This window comes from Sebastes fasciatus, chromosome 12 (genome assembly GCF_043250625.1).
Source record: "Sebastes fasciatus isolate fSebFas1 chromosome 12, fSebFas1.pri, whole genome shotgun sequence".
Taxonomy (NCBI): Eukaryota; Metazoa; Chordata; class Actinopteri; order Perciformes; family Sebastidae; genus Sebastes; species Sebastes fasciatus.
This window is the reverse complement of record NC_133806.1, coordinates 22,592,432-22,607,428: the sequence shown is the minus strand read 5'-3', so window position 1 is coordinate 22,607,428 and position 14,997 is coordinate 22,592,432. Positions and strand designations below refer to the sequence as shown.

General features: G+C 40.2%; 1 protein-coding gene across 1 annotated transcript in view; it reads right to left on the bottom strand.

The window, feature by feature from the left end:
- cdkal1 (CDK5 regulatory subunit associated protein 1-like 1) overlaps positions 1–14,997 on the bottom strand; it is a 270,114-nt gene that overhangs the window by 171,005 nt on the left and 84,112 nt on the right. Inside the window, exons 5-7 of the mRNA XM_074654216.1 lie at positions 12,985–13,081; positions 7,311–7,359; positions 1,230–1,350 (exon numbers count right to left, since the gene is read on the bottom strand). Of these exons, the coding sequence (XP_074510317.1) occupies positions 1,230–1,350; positions 7,311–7,359; positions 12,985–13,081 (267 nt within the window). The remainder of the gene's footprint in view (positions 1–1,229; positions 1,351–7,310; positions 7,360–12,984; positions 13,082–14,997) is intronic.

The following is a 14,997-nucleotide window of genomic DNA, read 5'->3' as shown; positions in this document are numbered from 1 at the left end:
GTAATAAAGCAGGAACATAAATAATAGATCAGGACCTGAGAACAGGTCACAGCCTTCTTGTTAGTGGGTCACTGTGTTACTTGGACAACAATGTTGCTGCAATTAGTCCAGAAGGTTCAAAGACACTGCTGGAAATTCCAGTTAAGTGACGGTAACAAATGTACATACAACACGCTCAAATGAATAGACGAAGTACATTGTTGATCATGTATCGTCTAGAACTTCGAGATGGTGATTAGCAACAGCTTTAGCTTGTTTTCTTGACAGCTAATTAGAAGCTGAAGAACTTGACCAAATTAGTGTGAGAACAAAAGAGCATTTATTTAAACCAAGAATGCTTTGGTCTCACACAGTACAACACTAGTGTGGTGTCTACAAGTTATTTACTTCCTCGCTTTATGAGTCAGGCCATTAGTGTACAGACACTGAAGACGTGCAGGAGGATGATTGATGGATTATCATCAGTGGGGGTCCAGCACAGTGGAATTAGCCTGTCGTAACCCTGTTTAACTAGCCCACTGAGAATACAGCAACATGGGTTAGTAGAGACACACAGATCTGTAAACAACATGAAATTAGCCCATAAAAAATGTGGGTGTTGGTGTGAGTGTGTTGTGCATCTACACACATGTCTATCTACTAATCCATCAATAGTATTTATCTACAAAATGTGCATTTATTTATCTATCTACACTATGAAATCTGCTTTCCTGGCATTGCTGTTTATGGTCAAATATAACCAAAGCAGACACAACAGAAGTATTCTTAAACAAACTAGCTGCCAGTGACATTAACAGGCAAAACAAAGATTTGTAACAGGATAAGACGTAACATCACAGCTATGGTGGAAAAAAAATGTGACAAAGGAAGGAGGTCTATCTGTGTCGTTTGTGTCTGTTGTTTCCCTTCTTTCATGAGTCAAATGGAAGCTGAGACAAAAAAGGCACCTGTTGGGTTTCTATTACGTTTACATTTGAAGAACAAATAGCACTATATGCACACACACATCCAAACACCCTACTACTAACACACACCCCGAGCAAAGCATGTGAAACTGATAAAATTAGAAGCACAGAGGGGCTCTGTTTAAGTGGTTGTGCAAAGAGAGAGAGAGAGCACACACACACACACACACGCACACACCATAAACCGGGAATGACAGGGAAGCAGTAAAATTGAATTCACAGTTAAAGCTGAATATTTGATGAGTTTGTGTGTATGTATCTTACCCGGTGTTAATGGAGATGATTTCAATGAGAGGGTTCTTCCTGATCTTGGGCAGGTCCAGTCGAGCTCCGCCGAGCCTCCGGCCTCCGTCTTTCTTCTGACCCAACAGACGAACCGAGTGGCCTGAAAACAAAAAAACATCACTTCAATTCTTTTTCCAGCGTCACCTTTTCCTTCTAGTTTACTTGTACTATGTGTGGATGGGTGTGCAAATGTAGGCATTTTGCATGTTCAAAATGAATACATTCAAAGTTAAATATATTAGTTTGAATTGCAAAAGAACTGAATTTCTCTGCTCAACAGAACAAACAGCTCGGAGATTATTCTCATTGTTTATGAATATAAATAAAAGAAGTTTAAGGAAAAAAGAGACGAGGTCAAAGTTTGGATGGTTGCTTCACTTCCCCTCTCTCTCTCTGGTCTGTATCCATAGCACACACTCAAACGAAACAATACACACACACACACTCAGTCACTGACATACAACCTTTCACCCGCAAACTCAATGCCAAATAGAAAGTCATATCCACCTCCAAATAAAAGCCTTCATTTCACTTCATCTATTCAGTACGATGTTAAGTGTGACCAGCATAGCGGCATATCAGAGCAGACCCAATGTGGTAAAGGTTATGGTCAAAGGAGACAGAAATTAACAAGCCTAGCTGTGCAGGAAATGGCATAATAGGCAAACATCTGGTATCAGGTGCACTTTAAATCAATTAAGGGTGAATGTGAATACACAAAGTGGGAAGCAGGGCAAGAACATGATATTCCTGCTGAGGTAAACTCCACTGTTATTACCAAGATAGTTAATACAAGTGGAAATGATGCGGGACAGGCAGGAACAAGGGAATATTCAAAATAAACATCGCTATTTCACTCAGATCTTTTACCAACTGTTACAACTCTACAACTAGCATCACTTAGTAGATATCGCACTGTGTAACAGGAGCAAATGAAATCGGAGTCAAATAGCTAATAGCAAGTGATGTCCAGCCTTTGGTGTGCAGAAATCCGTAGTAGTCTCTCGTCTCCACCCGTCTAACAGGCTGCCAGCCAGAGGGTGAGCGAGATGGAGGCGTTGAGGGATGGAATTGTCTTCCTGTTTTCATCCGCTTTACATGGGTCTCCTGGGAGGGTGGGCTCAGGGCAGGAAGCATAGCTATCAATTGGTAGATAAAAATGACAATCTGCCCCAGAGGAGGACAAAGAGCCAATCGGTGAGGCGTGACTGGTCGTAATATCCCAGTACAAGCAAGGAAATTAGAAAACTTCCCTCGTGGAAAGCAGCTGGGACTTAAAGCATATTCGGCCATGCCTTTCTTTCTAGCTAGCTATCCGCGTCTCCACCTTTGGTCATGAAACATGGATTTAAAATGAATGCGCGCTGTAATATTCTTCCCTCCGTAACCGTCGCTCCATCTGTTGAATGATCGATTAATTCATCCCTACATTAATACTTCCTTCAACATCTAAGTTTCACATTTCCACCTGCTCCTCAACTGTTGCTTTAAATACTTTAACAGAAGTTCATTCAACAGATGTACTATGGGAGAGAAGAAAGTTATGATGGCTAAAAGATGTTCACTAGATGAAAGGGTCTACAAACACTTTTTTTCTCCTTGATTATAAAGCAGAAGCTTAAAGCTCATTCAACTGCATTTCCTTTTTTAAAAGCATTAGAAATCAGTTGCCTTTTGTTTGAGCTTTGATTATACTCATCACTATATCCAAACAAAAATTGAAAACAGTCAATTTCAGAACTAAATGGGCATGTGAACTGTCTGAATCTGCTGTGAATAATAACAAAATTACACAGTCTAACAAGTACTGTACCAATCATACTGGATGTTAAAAATAAAAAAATTATACCATTTATTTTCCAAAGCCCAAAGTGGCAGGCTATAACAGAGCGAGCCTAACCATAATGGCTTGCATGTTGAGGTTCAACAATGGACTTTGAAACTCACATTTTGTGTGGCTGAAAAAAAAAAAAGCCATGATGGTAATTTAGCTTTTAGCTCCGGCCTGTGAAGGGGTTGCGGTAAATTCTGTTTTGAAATTCCAATTTTTTCCAGATTGTTGACATTATACATTTGCTTCTGATGGTTTTAGCTGAGGGGAAAATAAAGTTACTAATACCTAATTGCATTCACAGACTTGTCAGGAGAAAGCAATTACCAATATCCTGCTGGATTTCCAGATGTTTTTTTTCCAAATGTATGAGATTGTCCCTTCTTATAAAACTTGGAAATTGTTATTCCCCACATATATGTTTCTTGCCTCTAATAGAGCAAAAGGACCCCTGTCAATGTGACTGCCACCCAAGACTCAAGAAATAATCTCAGGACCAGCATGGGATCACTCCAGGGGTGAACCCAAAGCCAAATTCAATTTCAAGGCCTAGGGGACCATGAATGGGAAGCAAGAGATAAAATAGCTAACTTCACTTGCAGAAGAAACCCGAAGAATGCTGCCCTATTTGTCATCTCAATTACAGAGTTTAGAGAGGCCAACCGCTGTGATGGGCGACCCCGCATAGACGCAGAGGCACACTATACTACATCTTCCGGATAATGACTGCTCTCCTGTGTTTTTTCCAATCTCTCTCTCCTTTGTTCTGTTCTCTCCTTCATAAATACAAACGGACATAAATCCTTCAATCCACTCGTAACAGCCCATTATAGCATGCTAAAGAAAAGGAGGGAGGGAAGGCAAGGATAGATGGATGGATGGTTGGATGATGATAGAAAAAAAAAAAAAATACATCACAGATGAAAGATGTACAGGATAGCCAGATGGATGGATGGATCAGAGAGGTAGGGAGCTAAAAGATTGACCTGTTGACCTGTGTCTGATGTCTCATAAGTGGCGGGGTCTTGCCGTGCTCCCCGGTTTGATTGTAAAGCAGCAGGCAGAATCGGGGGATGGGGGGCACATTGGAAAGAAGGGGACAAAGGTGGAAGATGAGGAGGACAGGAGGGGTGTAATGCTTGTCATTTATCCCAGGTTATTAGATATGTACGACTGTCCTTGAAAAAGCAGTTTACTTTCTTGCCAAATGTCAGTCGAAAACAATTTCGATGGGAAATGTCTCAGATGCACATCAGATATATTCTACGCTGTGCTTTAAAGCAAACATTTCAAAAGAGCATTTCCTTTAAAAAGCCATACATACGGGTTTGATGTTTCACAACGACAAGCTTTTGTCACTTCCAGATGGGAGGTCAATGTTCAAAATACCCTCAGATGACTTAAAATATATGTGAATGCATCAACTTGTCTTTGTACCTGCTCTTCATTTCCTCTTCCTCCTGTCTAACCGTCTGTTTTCTATTCAGCTGTGTGTTTATACTCGTGCTTCATTTGTTCAGCATTGATACACGCAAACATTTTTTGTTTATCCTGGTGAAATAAGGATTGTGAGGTTATATGGATGCCATATAGCCTCTGATCTGTAGCTAAGTAGATACATTAGCCCGTCTAACCTTTTCTGGCCCCTGTTTCTATGTCACACGCACACACTAAATCTAAAAGATAAAAGAATATCAGTTGAAATGGTATCATCTGAGGCTATAATCTCAGTGAGAGGAGATCAATATTAGGAGGCCAATAAAGAAACAAAGACATCAAAACGGCCCCTATAAAGAAAGAGCTCCAGCAGTTATTTATTAATGGTGCAAAGATCAGACTTCAGTGGATGTCTGCGTTCCTTTAGGAGTGAAAACATGAATAAAACATATTTTCTAGCCTTTGTGCGGGCTTCTGTATACATTTTTTTTCTTGACTGAAAAATGTAAACACCTTTCTCTGTTTTTTTACTCTTCAAATAACCAAATGTTGTTGTGTTTTTGTTTGTTGAGCATCACTGAGAGACGTGAAATCTGGCTAGGTGCCCTTGCAAAGATGTGCATCCATGGGTGTCATTAATCATTTTTTTATAGATCTGCTTCAAATACAAGATAAAGCCAAAGCCGTGTTTGTTGTTAGCAAGAAAATCAACATCTGGTAGATCTAAAAAGCAAAACGATTGATTTGGATAAGCAAGCTTATGACCACAGTAACAACATTACCCACCAAATCACTGACGCTGCACAGCAGCAAAGCACCACGAGACTGGGCAGTACTAGATGTAATGTGTATGACGGTATAAACGTTAAGTACTGTGTGCATGCTCAGCAACCCAACCTGAGATAACTAAAGGATAAAAAAGGCCCCGGCCATTTACAACAGGCAGTAACTTGAGCTTTATGTTAGGTAGATGCACTATGATTAAAAGCAGTTTTACAGTAAGAGAAGTATCTTTATGGAGTGACAGTGGTTACGTTTCTTTCTGAGCCAGGATCCAAACTGAATACATAGTCTCACACCTCAAGAAACAGGCTCATAAAAGCATGCCAGCACTCTTGTCATGTGGAAAACAGACCTGCAAGCAATTTTGGGTGCAGCAAAGAGCTGCGTCTATTAGCAGTTCATTGAAGTAAGTATTTTAGTAGCCATTACGAAAGGCAAATCCCCTAGCTTAAAGGTTTATGCCCAGGCCTCCGAGCTGAAATAACAGCTCTCAGTTTATACGAGGTCATAAAGAACTGTAATGATACTGGGGAAATTAGTTTCTATGGAGGGGGCGAAGGAGGGAGGAAAAAGGGAAGGAGGGAAGGAGGGCAGAAGGGATGGAAGAGGGCAGCGAGAAGGCAGAGGGAGGAGGAAGAAGAAAGGAGGGAAAGATCTAAAGATGCTGAGCAACAGGAGGAAGACGGAAAGGGGAAGAAAAAGGAACGAATGAGCAAATAGTAGAGAACACAGCGGGAATGAAAGTCACAGTATTCATGTGTGAATGGGAGTGTGTGCGTAGCCAGACGATTCAGGGTTGATGACACATTGTAAAATTAAGCCTCAGTTCAGCTGTCCTTCATTAGAGTGAAGCCTGCAGTGCAAACTAGTAACTCATACACAGACACACACACGCACACACACACACACACACACAGTGTAAACTCAATCTGTTCTTTATTAGAGAACAGCTGGGGGTGTATGACAGCTTGACTGGACACTCTCGCACTGTAAACTCTGCCTGACCTTCATTAAACAGTTAAGTGCGGTGGTTCACTAACAGTTTAAATGGATGACCTAATCACTGCCATGTGAGTCTGTCTTGCCGTCAGTGAGCTTCTCAGACAGAGACGACCACTTAACAAGCTACCCAGACATCAAGACGGATCTGAAGGCAACACTGATTACTTCTCTTTTAAATACGCGACGTCAATCTAAACCGTCACCGAGCAGTGTAGTCAAAAATAAGGTTTGAATGCATTTTGTTTCATGAAATTTACCAGACATTAAACCATGGAAAAAGCAGTAAATTAAGTCAAATAGGGATGCAACTAACCAATTTTTTCATTGTTATCGATCAGTTGTTTGGGCTATAAAATGTCAGGAAATAGTGAAAAATGTTTCCCAAAGCCCGAGATGATGTCCTCAAATGTCTTGTTTTATCCACAACTCAAAGATATTCAGTTTACTGTCATAGAGGAGTAAAGAAACCAGAACATTTTCACATATAAGAAGCTGAAATCTTCTTCAAAAACGACTCAAACCGAATAAATGATTATCAAAATAGTTAGCAATTAATTTAATAGTTGATCATTTTTGCAACTCTTAAGTCAGAACACACACTCTAAACAAACATACTCTTGTAGATCTTTGCACTTTGAACAATACTGAATCTTATAATAACAATCTAGCTGGTGGTTTATTATTGACAATTGCTCCGAATCAGATATTTTAAAATGTTAATTGTGGGAAAAGCAGACAGAAAGTCGCAAAGCCATTATTATTTGATTATGTGCTCTTCTACAGGAAAGTGATGAATTCATTCTTCGTCCTTGTATTCTGTCAATAAGTGGACAGGCTACTTTACTGAAAATCATTCATACATTTCCTATTCCGACAATGAAAGCGCCCTCGTTCGTTCATTCATTCATTAGCCGATCAATGCATTTCTGCTTATTCACTCATACAATGAGAGCTTGTGTGTGTGTGTGTGTGTGTGTGTGTGTGTGTGTGTGTGTGTGTTAAATTACCTTTAACGGCCTCGTCCACTACTTCCACCACTCGATCAATCTGTTGGACCTGAAACACACAGAGAGACACACATGGGAAAAGTTTATTGATGCTGACAAACCCCAAGTCCACACAGACAAACAAAAGCCTGATATTGACAAACACACATATACCGATCCACGTTTTAAACAGGGTGGACATGTAAATATGCACAAACACAATAAGCACTATGCACACAGACAGATAAGTACAAACAGATACAATCACACCAAGTTTTCTCCAGCCAGGATTAAGTGATATAGATTTCCTGAATGCCACTGGGTGTCTATGTAGCTGCAACACCACTTAGGTTATGTATTGACAGAGACAGTCTGGCGGTAGGATGAGAACCAAGAGGCAGAAACAGAGGTACTGTAGAGAGGGTGGTAGTAAACTAATAGCACATCCTTAGATTATGAGGGAATGACTAAAACGGAATCATGTTATGAACAGGGAAGAGAGTTATTCTCCTTATTGCCTTCTGTGGAGAAAATCCTGCAGCTCTGCCGAGGGGGAGTCTGAAAAACCACCAACGCATGTAGAAATGGAAAAAGACTATTAGGTGGTATTATATTCTACAAATCTACCATCCTTCTACTAATAATCTGGAGTGGAAATGGAGGAGAGTGAAAGAGAGGGGGATGGAGAGAGGGATATAGTAGTAGGAAAGGAAAAAATATAATTTTATCTGCCATTATTTCGTCCCTTCCACCTCTAATTCGCTCACTTTCCCTCTTCGTAGAGGTCTATGCTCTAGCCCCTTAGCACCCGCTCTCAATGCCTCCAGGCCCATTACCCAGAGTAACCCTTCTTTCAAACACACTCACACAGATGCACACTGTGCCTTGTAGGCAGCAGTTATGTGCATGTTACACACTGAGATAAAACCTATTCTCTTCTAATGGCCAGGCAATCTGGGTTCATTCAGAGCAGCAGCGGGTGTCCCTGCTCACAGTAAGGGTTGGGTATTGTTCACATTTCAGCGATTAATTCAGATCTCACTTTTCAATTAGGGTTCTTATTGAATCCTACTTTTATACACCTAGAATATGGTTTCAATGAAAAAACATTGTTTAAAAAAATTAAATAAAAATCACCTATATTTTATACTTCCATAGAAAGTCATTTGTCAAAAATGGCAAGATTATTCTTTGATTGTTTTTTTTTGGTAAGAAGTTAAAATAAAGGAACATAAAGGAAATTTAGCGTATTATTTGAGACACCCCCCCCCAGGTCCTGTATGTGTAGAGCAGACAGAAGTCTACTTTACACCAAGCTTACATATACACACACATTTACAAAGGTTATCTTGGCCTAAGAGAGAGCACCTGTAGTAAAGTGTTTCAACAGCTGGCTGTCCTAAGTAAATACTATGGGTGAGAGACATGTCTGGCTTATGGATAAAGGACTAGAAAGAAAACAATATAAAAGTGAAGGCAAAACATCTTCAGTGTTTAAAGGTGCTAAATTTGACATTCGGAACATTAATATAGCAGCAAACAACTATTAACTATGTAAAGATGTAGTGGAGTAATGTCTACCTGAGCAGAGAATGAAGTCAGACTAATCCGAGCTTCTATGTGCTTTGTTTACGTAGCCGGTCCGGCCGCTCGTGCATGTTAATGCATGTGAGTCCAAGTGTGCGTGCCCCTCTTGCTAGCTCCCGGCTGCCACTCTTCGCTGCGCTCACACAGCGGTTACCGCTGATAACGCTGATAACTTTTGTTTTCACTGTTTGTGCTGTTAGCTGCTAGCCGCCTGCTCACCCATCGCCATGTTGAGAGCCGTGTTGAGGCAATCCCTCAATCATGGGTATACTCTGAATTTGGAATTTAGCACCTTTAAATTCTAAGAAACCCAAGAAATCATTGCAACCCGGGTTGTTTTTCTGTGTCAATTTGTGTAACATTATACGCTCACAATAAACAATGTGAAGTTCATATAATTTGTGAGCAATTGGGCTAAAAAATTAAAAAGGACTGGGCTCACAATATTCACTAATGTAGACCACACACCCAAGGTATACATGCATGCTGAGAAGATTGATGTGCGTGCATCTCATGTTTACAACATTGCTTACCCACTGTAATCCTCTGATTACCTAGCCAGCACCGTGTACATGTGTATGCATGTGTATGCATGTGTGTGTGTGTGTGTGTGTGGATGTGTCTCAGATACAGGATGTGACATGTCCAGTTCAGAGACACCAAACGCTGTAGCCTTGCGTGACTGACTGTGTACCTTCCACACAATACACTGTCATTCATTTCACTGCAACTTCAGACAGCAAAACAAAACAGAAACACACATAGAAGCTGACACGCAGGTCAATTTAAACTGAATGAATTCAACAGGAAGCACTTTTATTTTTTAACTACACCCCTTATCTAGCCGTTAGTGCAATCACTATATACAAATCCACGACTGGTGATTTGCATCTCATTTGCATAACCCACCAACTGTCACCGTCATTGTGCCTTTGATTGTAACTACCAAGGATACACAAGGGGAGCGTGTGCATACTCATATACCTCCGTCTGGGTTTGTTACCATGTGTGCCTGTTCATGCATGCGTCCATCAGAGTGTGTGTGTGTGTGCGTGTATCAATGCATAATCCAATCTACTCATGACAATGAAAGGACCGACGGTGGTAAACTTCCCAGATGTTTCTGCCTCGCCCTGAAGGCTATTACATATACAAGCCTGTTTATCTGAATGTAATTATATTACACATACATGCCACTTGATTCGAATGTAATTATGTTACATGGTGGCATGTTTACTTAAATGGATTATAGTAAAGGAAATTTAACGTATTATTTGAGACACCCCCCCAACCCCCAAACCCATTACTTTTAAGACAGTGGCAGTAATCAACATTGGATATTGGACCGTTTGATTTATCACCATTTTCAACGAGGCAGTTTGTTTTTTTACGCAAACACATAAATTCTGAATTATGTGAAAGATTCTGTGGTGATTTACAAGGTAAAGCTTGGTTCTCTGTGAGCACGGAGTAAACAAAAGAATGCATTACATATTGAACTACAAGGCATATTTTAACAACTTCACATTGTTTATTTATGTTGGAGTATTCTGTTATTTTGTTTACACAATTACTTCCAAGATTGAACTGACAATAAAAACTTTACATTCAGCCTTAAAGCTTTCAGTTTAAATATGCAAGCAGTAGATTTAAGACTCCAGAGGATCCTGGAAAGTGGCAGCAGATAGAAAAACACACTCTCTAATTACAAACATAATCAATGATTTAATGAGGAATACTCATTTTAGCTGTTAAATAGCGCTAACCTTGATGCATCTTTTTAGTTTCCTCCTGTGATTACTAAGGTGAAACAGTCAGAAAATTAAATAACTATTCCATATCACAGTTTGCCGTTCAAGCCATTGATACCTGCACCACAGGGTTATGAGTGGAAATGTAATAGCTTAGGGACAGCAATACAAAACAACCAAAAGACAAAATCACTTGTTACAACACTGCAGGGCAAATGGCCCTAATAGATCTAATTAAGGATGTTTTTTTCCCCCCTTCCTGTCGTTATATCTGCATATTTCTATGACTCCTCTGATGATAACTGAATTTTAACTAGAAGGGCAGACTACCCAATGCCACGTTCAAAGAAGGAGGAATAGAAAAGCCAGTTTATGCTGAGGGCCGAAACTCCGTAAGGGGAGGAGGTCAGGGGCGATGGGACACAAAACACAGGGCTTTCACCCAGAGGCCAGGGTTCGCATCCCGTGTGAAACCAACAATGTGTGTGTCTTTGTGTTCACAAGCATTAAAGGGACTGTTTGTAAGAATCAGAAATGCTTGTTATCAGCGACACCTGTGGCTGTTAAGTCAACGAAAGTCAGCGTCAGGCTCGCGCTTGCTCGCTCTACATAGACGTGAACGAGCTTCCCTCAAAACAGTGAGGCGACACACGTCAGCTAAAACCACAATATCACTCTATATTTCAGCTGCTTGGCAGTAATATTAGCTGACCAGACGAAGGTCTTTCCATGAATCAATGCTGATCCTAGTGTTGGTTTATCGTCTACGGCCCCAGCCGGAGGGAGACACCGGCACCCGGTCGGAGACGATAACGTTTCTCGCTGCGGAGCACCGTCACTTCACAAGACACGGGAAACCTCTGTTGTTTCTGGAGGAGCTGCAGCATTTATTTCTGCACAAGCGTCCACTGTACATTCACTAGATATTCTCAGAGCTACGAAGTCTTCTGCAGTGTGGAGTGAGCGCGCATGCACGTGAGGTGGAGCGAGCTGAGTGAAGGCAGGCAAGCAGGCAGAGTACAGCAGAGACTCCGGACCTGGAGACCAAAGCCACGGTCTCCCCTGCGTGCTAAGACCGCGGCCAACACTGTTTTGCAAGACGGGCTTCACTAGATAGAACTTTGAGGTTTTGGTGCTTCCGTGTAGTTTGTGTTGGAGTCTGAGTCTTAACAGCGTAGCCACACACGAGTGCACATATGCGAGCGCGCAATTTATACGTGTAAAAAGTTACAAACAGTCCCTTTAAGTTTAAGTTTCACTTTCGAAACTTATTTTAAGCCAAAACACTACGTTTCTCCCCTAAACTAAGTATTTGTGTTGCCTAGACCTAAGGAAGTTGTAGTTTTGTTGTCTAAACCTATAGAAGCTGTTTTGTTTGTGTTCAAAACGTAAAGTTTAATTCAGTTTTACAACATGTTAGAAGGTGTTGCTTTTAAGTTTCGCTTTCACTTTTACAATGTAGTAGGTGCAGTAGGCCCCTACTGACCCACATCTATCATGCTTATTGCGAGCGATAACACACATTTAATGGCCTGATAACAGTCAAATCGGGTGGATCTTTCTACACTGGTGAAAAATTCGCACGTGGAGGACAAGACAGCCATGAACTGAGAAAAAAACAAAAATTGGGCAAGAAGAAAATGGGATCCTTCAACCTTCTTTAGTGTAGAAGCTAGACACTAACCCAAATATCATGTAGGGGATAGCATTATCTCAAACTGAGAACATATAACAAACTGTGGCAGCATAAAATATAAACAAGTAACAATTAAAAACATTGTAGTTAATTAATTTTGGTATAAACTCTAAACTTGTATCAAATCACCTAGAATGATTATGAGGTTTTATGTAGATCCTTCAACGGGTGTCCATGCTGTCACGGTCATGTTGTTGTTTCGCTCATTTTCTTACCTCTGTCCCTCATCTTTCAAATACAATATGCTGCCTTTCTTCCATTCTGCTTTGTATTATGCACCCGCCACACCTCCCTCTGTCTCATACTTCTCTCTCTCTTTTCCATCATAAATTCTTCCTTCATTTCTACTTCCCACCATGTTCATCTTAGTAGTCTTGTTTGTGTCTCTTTGGGCGGTCTATTGATCAACCGAGCGGCAGGGAGGCCAGAATAGAACAGACACAGCAGGTTGGCAGCCAGGTGAATGACAGGTCAAAATGTCTTCTGTATCCGTGTGTGTGTGTGTATACGTGTGTGTACTCCTAAAAGATTATCCATTAGACACAAATAAAGACAAACGAAGGGACACTCACAGACATGCGGTACGTATATGCTGCATGAACACATCCCTACATTACCCAGATTTCTCCTTTCATATAAGTGCACACACACATATACATACCCCGATGATGCTGAGCCCTTTGAGGTAGTCCATCCGTGGCTGCGCCTGGGGAACACAACCTGCTACTACCACCTTTTTCTGCTGTTCCTGGGCTTTTCTGTACAAACACATGCAAAGAAAAAGATAAAAGAGGAGAATAACATTAGTAGGTAATATGGTATTTTTGCACCAACAGTTTGCACAATTCAAGCCAAATGTTTTTTGATTTAACCAAATAAAAAAAAAAACAATTCTACAAAAAGACAGCTGGCACCACACTAGCACACTGCTGTCTCAAAGGCTGTCATAACAGGATACCACATGCGACCATGTGTGTACATGTAAAATAAGAAAACTTCACTATAACATCTCTAAAGCTGACATATTCTAAATGCAATATTTAATGACAGTAAAGCTAGAAGCTTTCAAAATGAAACTTGCTCTTCTGAAATAAACACTCAAAAGGTACATTAAAATGTATTTTCCTTCGCAATTAATGAAGATATAATGGCTTGATTGGGCTGAAAGGCGTGCACACACATACACAAATGAATCAATGGCAAATGATATATAAAAACACCTAATAAGCAAATTTGCGATTATCTGTATTAAGAGGAAATGAGACAGAAAACATCACTCTGAAGTGTACTGTTCACAGTTTCAAAAGGCCATTTGGCCGCACATCACGTAGCAGATAGGCTACCTCTATGTCTGTAATGGTCTGTGTTAAAAAGGGACACCATGTTACCTGCATGGGAAAGTTCCCTACAGAGAGAACCTTTTTTTTGTTTTCCCTGGTGGTATGTAAGCGATGAGAAGAATTTACTCAAGGTAATTCCCATGATGCTTATTTAGTTTGTTATGTCTTACTGTATATATCAAACAGGAGAGGTATGGCAGGATTTTTTCTACATTTTGTTTTAAGATGAAAACCTGTTATGGTGTACAAGTGAGATTACTTGCGTGCTGATCCACTGTTGAATTTCTATAAATGGTTGTCTTTCACATCGCAATGTCTCATAAATAATAGCTTTGATCAACAAACGATGTAATTATCCATCAGTACAAACTCTAGAATATAAATAATCTATTCTACTTTGTAGTGTGTTGTAAGTTTGAAGGACTGAAAGCCAAGGAGAACTTTAACAGATGGGCTGCTATGATTAGCAACCTGTTTTTTTTTAATAGGCATAGTATAACGTTGTGGGAGATTGGACATTATGGGAGAAACCACATCTCCGCAATTCCAACTCCAGTAAAGTACCTCCCTCAGGGAGGCGCTACAGGTCACTGTCAACTAGGACTAACACTTGACAGCTTTTTCCCTTAGCCATCAGGACTCTGAACTCCTCCCTCCTCACATACCACTGACATGCATTACCAAGACTGTCTGATGTTATCCATTTATATATTTGTGCTGCAGAGAATAACTGTACCGACAGCAAATTCCACCGACCTTGGTCGTGTGGCTAATAAACTATTTAATATTAAAAAAAAATGCCATAGTAATGACCAACAATGCCCCTTTTAATTTAGTTTGTTTAATGTTAACAAACTTAATTAGCATTGCTGAACTTAAATGAACATCTATTCAACTCTGTTATTGTCTGCATTGTCTCTGTTTGCTTAAGTAGATCTGCACTCTGTCTGCAGTGCATTTATTTTAAATGAAGAAAAAAACTACTATTAACTAAATAAATGTCCACAGGTAATCGAGAAAACAAACTTTGTAAAAAAAAAAAACTAAAAAAAAAGTATGAATGAAAAATAAAAACAGTTTTAGTGCACATAACAGCAGCATTTATCAGCTGAGAGCAGCATCTCCTTGTTTCTGAGAGACAACGAATGTGTGTAAACTTACATAAATAAGAAAGAAATAAACAATGCTAGTGTAATGGCCTTCCCTGGTGTTGGCTCAGTGAAATACTATAACAAATAAATAATTGGCCTTGTGAGCGCAGACATCGGCCGATCTTCTCAATATGACATTAATTGGCCCGACTACTTGGCCCACCGATTAATCAGTTTTCCATT